Source organism: Anomaloglossus baeobatrachus, chromosome 9 (assembly GCF_048569485.1).
Source record: "Anomaloglossus baeobatrachus isolate aAnoBae1 chromosome 9, aAnoBae1.hap1, whole genome shotgun sequence".
Lineage (NCBI taxonomy): Eukaryota > Metazoa > Chordata > Amphibia > Anura > Aromobatidae > Anomaloglossus > Anomaloglossus baeobatrachus.
Genome location: NC_134361.1, coordinates 19,982,217 through 19,995,796, shown reverse-complemented (window position 1 = coordinate 19,995,796; position 13,580 = coordinate 19,982,217). Strand labels below are relative to the sequence as shown.

At 45.1% G+C, this 13,580-nt stretch overlaps 2 protein-coding genes across 2 annotated transcripts in view; both read left to right on the top strand.

Moving 5' to 3' along the window:
• ZBTB22 (zinc finger and BTB domain containing 22) overlaps positions 1–8,878 on the top strand; it is a 20,496-nt gene extending 11,618 nt beyond the window's left edge. Inside the window, exon 2 of the mRNA XM_075323204.1 lies at positions 1,166–8,878. Coding sequence (XP_075179319.1) covers positions 1,194–2,525 — 1,332 coding nt within the window. The 5' untranslated portion in view covers positions 1,166–1,193 and the 3' untranslated portion in view covers positions 2,526–8,878. The remainder of the gene's footprint in view (positions 1–1,165) is intronic.
• RGL2 (ral guanine nucleotide dissociation stimulator like 2) overlaps positions 1–13,580 on the top strand; it is a 187,615-nt gene that overhangs the window by 100,173 nt on the left and 73,862 nt on the right. The window lies entirely within an intron of this gene.

Here is a 13,580-nt window from a genome sequence, read left to right as displayed (position 1 = left end):
CACGTGCCGTGCAGTCTTCCTGAAGGACTGTCAGTTTTGTTCTTTAGCAGTTTCTTTCCATCTGCGACTCCCCAGCTGTGGGACTACAACCCTCAGCATTCTTTCACAGCGCAGTCTGCTTTGTCCCGGTCGTTCTGCAGCCATTTCTCGTATGGTCTCTGTTCTTCAGCCCGGCTGCACTTTTTTCAGCTGTTTGAGAAGTGAATGCAACGATCCTTTGATATTCTTTGGGATTTTTTGCGATCTGTCCATCACCCCGCAGCTTGTACACATCCTCTATGTGGCCCCATTAGGCAGTAGGGCCCCGGTTCCTGCTACGTCGGCTCCCTGTGTTACTGGTTATTTTCACCAACTTTTCAGGTTTAGTTTTCTGGGGAGATTTAATTTACGTTTCAGTCACTATCTCAGGAGGGAGATTTATTTAAAAAGTGAAACCACTGCCTACGGTAGCCAATCAGAGCCCTGCTTTCATTTTCTTCAGGTAGTCTGAGAGATGAGAGCTGGATCGTGATTGGCCCCGGCGTGCCGATTTTCTCTTGCGCCGGCATTAATAACTCTCCCCTTGATATAGACAAATCTGAACATTCAATTGGAGACTTGGCGTGGTCACTGGCATTGTGGTAGACACTGCTGTATGAGCCGCCACATGACGGTCCACGTGCAAACCCCGAGAGCGAGAAATGAAAAGGACTCCTCTGTTCACATCTGATGTATGATCTGAACACAATCCACATCCCATCCATCCAGGGTTTTGCGGCCTTATTCATTTGCAGAATAAAAGTTACACATAAATGTTCTATACCACTGAGGATAAAATCTGCTGCAGAATTAAACAGCGAGCCAGTTACTGCTCACTTATTCTATACGTCCGAGCCACTGATTAGCCACTTTTATTACCATAACAATGAGGCCGATTCTAGTGTGGATCCGCTGCAGAGATCCGAGGCTTATCCTAGAACTTCTGACGCAGAAAAATATGTTGGATTAGAAGGTGACGTGTGAACAGAGCCTTAGGGTGTCCAGGCATACAGTGTCACGGGCCTCCTGTCCCCATAGGTAGCAGACAGGTGAATTGATATCAGGCTTTTAATGTGTTCTTATATTGCTTCTTACGAGTTCTACATTATTTCCGTGTCCTTATAGGAATGTTTTTGTTTCTTTTTAGGTGCTCCCCCCACTCTTCCTGTGCGATCATGGACGCCGCTGGTCCCCTCATACATGTGGACTTCCCAGATGTGGCCAGCTCCCTCCTGGAGAGTCTGAACCAGCAGCGAGTGGAAGGGAAGCTGTGCGATGTGTCCATCCATGCACAAGGCCGCGTGTTCCGTGCTCACCGCGCCGTGCTTGCCGCCTCCTCACCATACTTCCACGATCAGGTGCTGTTGAAAGGAATGAGCTGTGTGGCTTTGCCAGGTGTGGTCGACCCTGGGGCATTTGAAGCCGTTTTATGCGCTGCCTACACGGGCCGCTTGACTATGCTGGCAGATGAGATTGTCAATTACCTGACAGTGGGCAGCGTGCTTCAGATGTGGCACGTTGTGGATAAATGCTCAGAACTTCTTAAGGAGTCCCGTGCCAACAGCAGTGCCGGCAGCATTGAAGGGGCTGCGAGCAGCCGTGGGCCCACGCCACAGAGACCTCACTCCGGCAGAGCCAGTGAGAACCAGTCCCCCAGCAGCAGCAACTACTTTAGTCCACGTGAGGCGCCACCTGAACCAGACAGGAGTAGAAGACGGAGTGATGTCACGAGCGAAGCTGCAGAAGAAGCCAGCATAGAAGAAGAACCATCCGGGGAGGAGGCGTCTGTGGCTAGCTGCTCCAGTTACCGAAGGCCAAGCATTGTTCCTCAGAGACACTGGGTCTTCGTCAAAAAAGAGCGGCCTCACCAGGGTCTGTTACTGACATGTGAAGGTGAAGAGGAGGAGGAGGATGAAGAAGAGCTTGAGGAAGATGAAGAAGAGGAAAAACTGAGTATCAGTGATGTCCGCACTCTCAATGCTCCAGAAGAACAGGTGAATTTCTGTGAGCCTTCAGATGGGATGCCGTATGAAGAAGCATCTGGCAATGGCACCTGTTACCCACAGGGGCCTCCTCTTCTGCCTCTGGATATGCAAGGGAACCAGTTACTGTTACTGCCATCAGGACATGGGGCAGCTGGGCAAGGAGGAACCGGGACAAGCCAAGGAGAAGGTGGCAAAATATTCCTGTGCCACTGCGGAAAGGCATTCTCCCACAAGAGTATGCGTGATCGTCACGTCAATATGCATCTCAACCTTCGACCATTTGACTGCCCCGTCTGTGGAAAAAAGTTCAAGATGAAGCATCACCTAACTGAACACATGAAGACGCACACCGGAGTCAAACCGTACGAGTGTGAAGTGTGTGCCAAGAAGTTTATGTGGAGAGACAGCTTTATGAGACATCGCGGTCACTGTGAGAGGCGGCATAGGGCCGGGGCGAGTGGAGGAGGAGCGGTGGGTGGTGGAGGAACAGGGCAAGGCATTATTGAAACCCCAACTGTGTAACACTGGTGGGGGGCAGCGAGTGGAGGTAGAGTGGCAAATGAAGGGGCAAGTAATAATGGAGACCTACATTGGATGAGGACTTAAAAAAAGTATAGAAGCAGTGCTGGAAATCCTCCGAGGCTTCAAAATGAGAAGATTTACTCCGGGGTCAGTGGATGGGACTTGTTATGGAGCTCTCTTGATCTGGAGGACAGATTTGAGTGTGACTAGAGAAGTCTTACCCGGGCTTGCCTTCTGCACTTCCACCCAAGGGTACTCCCTCCATAATGGAATCAGCAATATAATCTCCTTCCTGCACTGCCCGTCTAGTCTTCTTCTGCCCCTCTCACCCACTCAAGCACAAGCTGCCCCTGCTCTACAAAGACTTCAAACCTTGAATGGTAGCATTGCACCACAAATGACTGATGCACATGGTGTCCTTCAGTATTGTCCTACATGACGCTGCATCACCTTGTATCGACATGACAGTAGGCACCGTCTTGTCATCCCTCCACCTTTACTAGGAGGGGAGTGCGGTACGTGCCGTACGTTGAGAAGGAATCTCCTCACTTTTACAGTATTTTTAGTTTATAAGCAAAATGTGTACGACGAGTTTCAACTCTCCCTCGGTCCCGACCGTCTTTTCCTTCTGCTCATTATTAATTATTATAGAGAGAGGTAAGAGGAAACATTAGGAAATCAGTATTGTCCTGTTCATTTAGATCCCTTATAGAGATCTCACATGAGATGTGTTGACCCTGGGAAAGACCATCCATATTGTAAAGAACAAGGGATATGGTTACATCTATGATCCCAGCTATGATAAGAATTACCTGTAACTCCTTCTATATCCTCATATATAGTCATATATGACCCAGGAAGGGCCTGACCACCAAGGAAGAGAACTGATGGGGATCTGGTGGTGGAAGTATCTCCTGGAGACACTTGAGGATCTGCTTGGGATGGGGTTCTAGGCTTTTCCTGATGACCTTAAGTGGGTGAAACACCATCTTAGTGCTCTTATGGGGTGTCCTCCTTCTATCATCTGCCAGAAAATAAGCTAATGTATGATAAAGAAGGGGGAACACTATAGTGTTGGCTTCTCAGACCTATCACCTGGAAACAGTGGAGACGGCCATTTTGAGGGCTAATGATCATACATAAGAACCAGTGTGGCCACTGAGGTGCCCTGTCTGACTCTCATTCATGAGGTTGGATATTTTTGTCACACTGATTTCTAGATAATTCATCCATTATAAACAGAAGTACGTCCCCTGACATGGCCGATTCCTCTGTGTGCAGGTGTGCGGCCTACTTACACCAAGAAGCAGCCATTGAGTTGTTGATGTGCAATGATCATCGATTGGGGAGATTTCGCTTCCTCGTGGACTATGGTGTCGCTCATTGTTTAAAATGGGATTAACTGAGAATCCAGTGTCTTGAACTGATGTTTCTGAGGGAATTCATGCAATGTCTGCAGATCGGCTGATCAGAAACCTGTACAGTGTCTACATGTATCTAAGCTGAACGCTATTGTTGTGGGGATACCTGCAAATCAGATGGATACATGTACTGATAGAGAAATCGGACAGCCTGGCCTTCACTTAGTATATTTCTCTATACATATATTTGTGCAATAAGGCTACGTCGTGTTTCTAGAAGACAGATACTAGTATGTATACTCGCCTCATATATGTTTCTACATATATTATATACGCGCAATGCCAGACTTACCGGTACACGGAGGTGGTGCGCTGCTGGGGTCACTCTCACTGAATCCTGTCTCCAATGGGTTTTATTGCGGTAATGCATTATTTATCATACTGAGCTGCTTCATTTAGTATTGAGAATGCAAAATGAAGCAGCTCAGTCCGATGAATAGTTTTGCAGAGGAGCGGTGTTCACTATTAGGGACATTTACTGTTTAAAGGAAAGGCTCTGGGTAAATGTGCCAGTAGACGTGCACATCTGCATCTTGCACCTCTGCATCTTGGGCAGCAATGTATGAGCTGGCATAGGCTTCCACTCTAGTTTATGCCAATTTCAGGGATACACTATGGTAAATACGTGGGCAGCACCGCACCCTTCCAATAAATCAAGCCTCTTATTTATTAGCGCGGTGAGGGCACTTTAAAAAAGTAAAAATTGGCGACATTTTAACACCACAATTGGAGCGCATAGTCCTTCTCCTCGCTCCTCACTCCCATATGTAGTCTCCTTACTTGGCTGATGGCTCCTTGCACTAGTGATCTCCATTCCGTGACTCTCCAGCTGCTGCGGATTTTAGGGCATGCTGGGAATTGTAGTTTACCGATAGCTGCGGAGCCACAGTTTGGCGACCACTGAGGTACACAGGAGACTGTCATGTGCTACTCACCAGTGATAAGGTTTCCTGAAAGTGACACTGGCCCGGTTAGACTTCTCCCGGACATATACACTGCTTCCAATACACACGGTACACAGCAATATTAGGGGGCCACTATATACATTGCTGTGCAAACGTTTGAGGCAGATGGGAGAAAAATGCTGCAAAGTAAGAATTTTACAAATAGAAGTGTTACGAGTTTATTTTTATCAATTAAAATGCAAAGTGAATGACCAAAAGAAAAATCTATATCCCATCAGTATTTGGTGTCACCCTTTGTCTTCAAATCAGTATTAAATCTTCTAGGTCACCTGCACAAAGTCAGGGATTTTGTAGGATTATAGTCAGGTGTATGAGTAACCAATTTTTCGTTTTTCACTTTTGGTTTTTGCTCCCTTTCTTCCGAGAGCCATACCTTTTATATTTTTCCGTCAATCTTGCCATATCAGGGCTTATTTTTTTGTGTGACGAGATGTACTTTTGAAATCAACCATTAGTTTTACCATATATTGTACTGGAAAACAAAAAAAAATTCCAAGTGCGGTGAAATTGCAAAAAAAGTACAATTGCATGATTGTTTTTCAGGTATTTTATTCACAGTATTCAATATATCGTAAAACTGACGTGTTAGTATGATGCCTCTGGTCAGTATGACTTCGTAGATACCAAACTTGTATACTTTTACTTTTATCTAAGGGGTTAAAAAAATTCAAACGTTTCTCCTAAAAAAGAATTGTGCTTTGGCCCGTACGTTCTCATTTTTCGGGATCTGGTGCTCAGTGATGGCTTATGTTTTGTGTCTCGGGCTGACGTTTTTAATTATACGTTTTGATCGCCTGTTATTGCATTTTAAAAAAAAATTTATGGCGACCAAAAAATGTAATTTTGGCGTTTGGAAGTTTTTTTTTCTCGCTACGCCATGCACCAATTAGATTCATTGATTTTATATTTTGACAGATCGGACATTTCTGAACTCAGTGATACCAAATATGTGTATATTTTTTTTAACTGTTTTTTTTGTTCAAGGGGTGAATGGGGGGAGATCTGAACTTTATTTATTTATTTATTTTTTTCCAAATTTATAAAAACTTTTTTTTTTAATTTTTTTTTTAAATTTATTTTACTGGTCCCCATAGGGGACTTTATGGCTCACTTATGATCACTTATGCATTTCTGGTGATTAGAGCTGCACAGCTCTGATCAGCAAAAATACACTTCCTTTAAGAGCCGCCGCTCTGTCGGCTCTTAGAGGAAGTACATCATAATAGCGTCAGGGATCACCATATGACCCGTTGCTACCGTGGCAATCATCAGCTCCCCGTGATTGCATCACGAGGCTGTCGATCATGGCGGGGAATGGCACAATCCCTGCCGCGGCCATTTAAATTGCACTGTCACATTTTGACAGCGCAGCCTAAGTGGCAAGTAGACGCCAGTGGATCACGGATCCATCCGCACCTGTTAGCCAAACATGTCTGGTGGTCAAATCAGCAGACATGTGCATGGATCACCGCCGGCTCACCGCAGCAGCCAGCAGTGATTACCGCAACATGACTGATGATGTACCAGTATGTCATTGGTCGTGAAGGGGGTAGGTGATAAGGATCATCACTTTCATATGTTGGTGGAAACAGTCATCAACTGAAAATGAAAAAGCAGTGTAGGAGGGATAAAACTGGGTGAGGAACAGACAAACTCTGCTACAAAGGTGATGATGTGGAAGACAGTTTCATTTCACAGGTCATACGCCATGACAATTTGAAAATAAACTGTGGTACTGCTACAGTTCGTGATGCGCCAGTCGGATCCAAACCCGTAATATGAAGTCAATGATACTTTCTGTGAAAATTAGATTTTCATCAGTACGGATTGCCAGGAGACGTCTGTGAGAGGAGCACTATAATCTTGGTTTGAAAATAAAATTTTGAATTTATCTTCACACCATTTGGGTGCCAGTATCATTGACTTCATACACCATAGTGAGACTGAATGCACTAACAAGATACAAGGTAGTTATACTGCATTAGCAAGGTGTCTCCCAGGCAAAGATTTCACAGCAAACTGGAGTTTCATGGTGCACTGTTCAAGCTCTTTTGAAGAAGCACCAAGAAATGGGCAATGTTAGAAACCATAGATGCTATGATTGGCCAAAGGAACTTAGCAGATAAAAGACACATTGTGTTTACTTCCCTTATGATATTGGAAGATGTCCAGCAGTGCCATCAGCTCAGACCTAACCGCTATTAGTGAGACCCAGCTACAACCATGTTTAGAGAGGCCTGTCCAGAAGTCGTCTTCATGGCAGAATTATATTCTACATGAAAAGAAGGCCAAATGATGCAACTCTGCTCAAAAGCACTAGAACAGGTCTCTGGACTGAGAAGTAAAATGTAAAATAGTCATCTGCAACAAGCAGTTTGTTCTTGAAGGGCTGGAGAGCGGGACAATAATGGGGGTCTGCAGAGCAGTGACGTATGGTTAGAGGGTCCTGCAGATTCAGGGCTGCACTTCAGCAAATAAAGTTGGAGGTCTGATCAGGATTAATGGTTTCTTCAAGACAGATAATTCTCCATCAAGGAGGCATCTGATTGGCTCCAAATTGATTCCGCAGTCGGACAATGAGCCAAACATCCAGCCAATGTCATTAAGAACAAGGAGTCCTGAAAGGGATGATCCGGCCCACAGAGCCCTGATCTCACATCATCCCGTCTGTCTGGGATCAGAAGACAGAAGGATCCGCACAATCCGCATATACAGAAGATCTGGGGTCAGGTCTGCAAGATCTTTGAAATAATCTCCTGCCGAGCTCCCATAAACTTTGGTCAAGTGACCGAGAAGAAGTGATGGAGGCGACAGGCGGTCACCAGATACTGATGCGATTTAGGTTTCTCTTTTGTTCATTCACTTTGCATTTTAATTGATAAAAATTAACCATTAACACTTCTATTTTTTAAGATTCTTTTCCGCAGTCTAAAACCTTTGCGCAGTATTGTATGTGTCCAATGATGGAACCTCGGACTGTTTTACTTTACACATTGCAGTTCTTTTAGTGATTTTTTTCTGAAATCTTATAAAATGTCCATAACGCTTGAGCTCTTGAATAGTTCGTGTGCCCCATTATCAGAACGTACCCGGGTGGGGATGTATCTACCTCTGCTGCTTTCTTGACAGGAGAGATCATATAGAGATTACCAATGACTGGAGCATCAATGGCAGAGAAAAATGGTGGACAGCAGGATGGACCCAACTTTCCAATAACGTTCTTGGACACTTGCTGCCTTCATTAAGGGCTGTCTTGCTTTATAAAGGACAGTGATCTCCAAGCCCCTGTCCAAAAGAAAAACGTAGGTACAAAAATAATGAAAGATTGCAGCGAACAGACGCATTTTATAATCTGTGTATCCTGATGGCACTAACCACATTCCAGCATTTAGCCCAGGTCTCCATTCACAGGAATAATATCCAGCGAGACGTCCCATCACATATATACCATCCTCTATGTACATCCATATACACCGCACATAATGGTCCATCTGCGTATGGCTATAGTATGCTGAATCCTAGAAGTAGGTGCGAGTAGATGTGTGTGACGCTGTATATAGGGTCTCATTCACACACGTATGTATATAATACTGTGCCTCCTAGAGACACTAAACTATTTATGAGTGTAAGTAGACTGACATGCGGTACACAAGGATGACTGGAACGCGTGCGGTCATCTGATATGCCATATCTGTGCTTGTAGCCACACATACACGTGCCTGCATCGTGTCACGTGGCCCCCACCGGTGGAGTATACCTATAGGTGATGTGTATATATAGACCGATCCCACAGTTACTCTCCGGAGCTCCAGAACACTACTGTCTATACATGTGTGAGTGAGCGTGCCTGTGCTACATGTACACTCCTCGTCTTTTCTATGCCATAATTTATTGTAGTGAGGGTCACCGCCCTCGTTTAAGGTGACTAATTACTGTTGGCTTGTAGAATAAAGTGCGTTTACCTGCTGCTCGTGTGGTGTTTTCTTGAGTTTAAAAAGCACGTATTTAGTTAACAGGAAACTCCGACAAAATGTCACTTTCCAATCTGTGAACAATTTACACCAACATTATTTTTTTCCCATTCACAGCCAAGTTACAAATTGTGCAAGTTAAGCCTGCTTTACACCTTACAATTAAGCATATGATATCGTATGCGATGTGACACGCCCCCATCGTATGTGCGGCACGTTCAATTTGTTGACCGTGTCGCACAAACGATTAATTGCCGTCACACGTACTTACCCGTCCATACGACCTCGATGTGGGCGGCGAACATCCACTTCCTGGAGTGGGAGGGACGTTCGGCGTCACAGCGACGGCACACAGCAGCCAGCCAATAGAATCGGAGGAGCGGAGAAGAGCGGGACATAAACATCCCGCCCACCTCCTTCCTTCCGCATTGCCGTCGGGAGCCGCAGGAGGCAGGTAAGATCTGTTCATCGTTCCCGGGGTGTCACACACTGCGATGTGTGCTGCCTCGGGAACATTGAACAACCCAATGTTCAATTTTTAGGTTTTGAACGACGTGTATGCGATCAACGTTTATTCGTTCAATCGCAATCGCACGTAGGTTTCACACACTACAATACCACTAACGATGCCGGATGTGCGTCACTTACGAAGTGACCCCACCGACACATCGTTAGATATATTGTAGCGTGTAAAGCCCGCTTTACCCTTTGAAATCCTTCAATTTATCTCCAACAATGCACTGCCACTAATAAGGAGAACCTGTCAAAACGTCTACACCCCCAAACCATTTATATGACAGTGTAGCCCTTTAAAAGATTAGCAAATGAATCCCTCTACGACCCCAAAAGCACTGCTCCGACGAGTGAAAAGTCATATTTTGAATTCCTGTATATATGTGTTTGGAAGTGCAATGGGGTGTGACGCTGCCCTTACAGCTCCTGAGCCCTACACTTGTATTTCCTTCATAGCTCCGCTGTGCGCTCATTGATTGATAGGACACTGGCTCCAACACACGGCAGCGAATACAGTCCACTGAAGGTCCACGTTGCTCTCAGCTTGATCCCCCCCTGAAGAATAGCTACATGATGAGCTTTAAATGGTTAGGTTTTGCAATATATATACAGTGCCTACAAGTAGTATTCAACCCCCTGCAGATTTAGCAGGTTTGATACTTCAAACAAGAGCAGGATTTATTAACAGATGCATAAATCTTACAAACCAACAAGTTATGTTGCTCAGTTAAATTTTAATAAATTTTCAACATAAAAGTGTGGGTCAATTATTATTCAACCCCTAGGTTTAATATTTTGTGGAATAACCCTTGTTTGCAATTACAGCTAATAATCGTCTTTTATAAGACCTGATCAGGCCGGCACAGGTCTCTGGAGTTATTTTGGCCCACTCCTCCATGCAGATCTTCTCCAAGTTATCTAGGTTCTTTGGGTGTCTCATGTGGACTTTAATCTTGAGCTCCTTCCACAAGTTTTCAATTGGGTTAAGGTCAGGAGACTGACTAGGCCACTGCAACACCTTGATTTTTTTCCCTCTTGAACCAGGCCTTGGTTTTCTTGGCTGTGTGCTTTGGGTCGTTGTCTTGTTGGAAGATGAAATGACGACCCATCTTAAGATCCTTGATGGAGGAGCGGAGGTTCTTGGCCAAAATCTCGAGGTAAGCCGTGCTATCCACTTCCCATGGATGCGGACCAGATGGCCAGGCCCCTCTGCCACACTCACGTGAAATTCACGCATGTGCCGAGAGACACGTATTTTCCCTGCGTGTTGCGTGCAGGTAAGTACGTGTCTCTGGTACGTGCGTGACACGTGTGTTCCACGTGTGCTATCCGCGATAGCACACGTAGAACCGGTAATTAACATACTCACCTGGTCCTTCCTGATGTCCTTGCTGCTGTCCGTGGTGCTGATCCTCGGTCTCCAGCCCTCCCGTCTCCCCGCTGCTGCTGCTGCCAGGCAGTGAAGTGAATATTCAATGAGAATAATGAGCGGCGGTCGGCAGCAGAGGCAGCAGCGGCAGAGACAGGAGGGCTGGAAAAGGTGAGTTAATGTTTTTTTTTTTTTTCACTGACATGTGTGTTTTCTCCGGCGCGTGTCACACGGGACCGCATCCACACTACACCCGTGTGGTACGGGTGCGGGCCGTGTGACACCCGTGCTGCGGGAGAAATCACTGACATGTCAGCGCTTTGAAAAACGCACACACGTACAAACGCACACGGACACATGTTCCGTGTGGTTTTACGTGTGTGTGCCTGCTACAATAGGGTAGCATTGGTTAACGTGTCTCCGTGCCGCCGGTACGTGTAAAAAATGACAAACACGTGCCGGCAGCACGGATGTGTGTCGCAGGCCTAAAGAAAAGTAACAAATGTTACGGGTCTCGGAAAATTGTGACACCAAACAAAAATATTTTTTTTTTTAAAAGCTTTTGAATTTTTTCATCATTTAAATAGAAAAAAAAAAAGATATGTTAGTTTGCAGTAGTATTCGCATAATCGTACTAACTTAGGCTGCTTTCACATTGCGTTACAACCTACGTTCAGTGGTCTCATCGGAGCTTCCGTCCCAACCCCCCACAAAACGGGTTTCGGACACATGCTCTGATAGGGCCATTAATGGTGCAGGCGGAGTCAACGTGCGTTCTGTCTTGCACCATTTTTGGGTGACTAGGCCACTGCAACACCTTGATTTTTTTCCCTCTTGAACCAGGCCTTGGTTTTCTTGGCTGTGTGCTTTGGGTCGTTGTCTTGTTGGAAGATGAAATGACGACCCATCTTAAGATCCTTGATGGAGGAGCGGAGGTTCTTGGCCAAAATCTCGAGGTAAGCCGTGCTATCCACTTCCCATGGATGCGGACCAGATGGCCAGGCCCCTTGGCTGAGAAACAGCCCCACAGCATAATGCTGCCACCACCATGCTTGACTGTAGGGATGGTATTCTTGGGGTCGTATGCAGTGCCATCCAGTCTCCAAACGTCACATGTGTGGTTGGCACCAAAGATCTCGATCTTGGTCTCATCAGACCAGAGAACCTTGAACCAGTCTGTCTCAGAGTCCTCCAAGTGATCATGAGCAAACTGTAGACGAGCCTTGACATGACGCTTTGAAAGTAAAGGTACCTTACGGGCTCGTCTGGAACGGAGACCATTGCGGTGGAGTACGTTACTTATGGTATTGACTGAAACCAATGTCCCCACTGCCATGAGATCTTCCCGGAGCTCCTTCCTTGTTGTCCTTGGGTTAGCCTTGACTCTTCGGACAAGCCTGGCCTCGGCACGGGTGGAAACTTTCAAAGGCTGTCCAGGCCGTGGAAGGCTAACAGTAGTTCCATAAGCCTTCCACTTCCGGATGATGCTGCGAACAGTGGAGACAGGTAGGCCCAACTCCTTGGAAAGGGTTTTGTACCCCTTGCCAGCCTTGTGACCCTCCACGATCTTGTCTCTGATGGCCTTGGAATGCTCCTTTTGTCTTTCCCATGTTGACCAAGTATGAGTGCTGTTCACAAGTTTGGGGAGGGTCTTAATTAGTCAGAAAAGGCTGGAAAAAGAGATAATTAATCCAAACATGTGAAGCTCATTGTTCTTTGTGCCTGAAATACTTCTTAATACTTTAGGGGAACCAAACAGTATTCTGGTGGTTTGAGGGGTTGAATAATAAATGACCCTCTGAATAAACTTTTCACAATTTAAAAATAAAAAAACAAATAACATTCTTTTTTGCTGCATTTCACACTTCCAGGCTGATCTACAGTCCAAATGTCACAATGCCAAGTTAATTCCGAATGTGCAAACCTGCTAAATCTGCAGGGGGTTGAATACTACTTGTAGGCACTGTATATATATATATATATATATATATATATATATATATATATATATATATATATATATATATCTCGGATGATCAAAAGTTCAAGTCCCCCAGGGGCCTAAAAATCAAAAGGTTTTTTTTAAAAATGAAATAACCACTTTTTTTTTCCACGACAAATTAATAGATAAAAAAACAAACATATTTGTTGACCCCGCATCCATTAAGGTGGATACATACGATTAGGACACGCTGTGTCGTGGACACAGCTTGTCCTCTCTTACAGGGCCACGATTGCTGCCCGCAGGAGACCGCAGCGGCCCATGCCCACAATCAGGATCCGGGGCGCTGTGGACTATCTGTGTTCTCCCTGTGAAGAGCACTCGCATCTCCTCAGCATAAATTGACATGCTGCGTCTCGGAAATCTGCGCCGCATGTCAATTTACGCTGCGGACAAAAGAACTACCATGGGTTTGGGATTTCTTTAAATGCCATCCCCTGTCCTTCCACTGTACAATGCAGCGTTTTGGAAACAAACTGCGTCCAAAACGCTGCTATTACTGGTCGTAGGCACATGGCCTAAAATTTCTAGTCTATCAAATTATAAAATTAATCTGAACAGTAAACACCACAAAAGAGGGAAAAAAAAATAAAAACTCCAGATTTACGTTTTGTTCTGGTCAGCACACCTTCCTAAAAAATACAATAAAATGTGCCCAAAAGAGAATCACTGAAACATCAGTCACCATGAAAATAAACAGGCTCTCACACGGCTCCATTTAAAGAAAAGTAACAAATGTTACGGGTCTCGGAAAATTGTGACACCAAACAAAAATATTTTTTTTTTAAAAGCTTTTGAATTTTTTCATCATTTA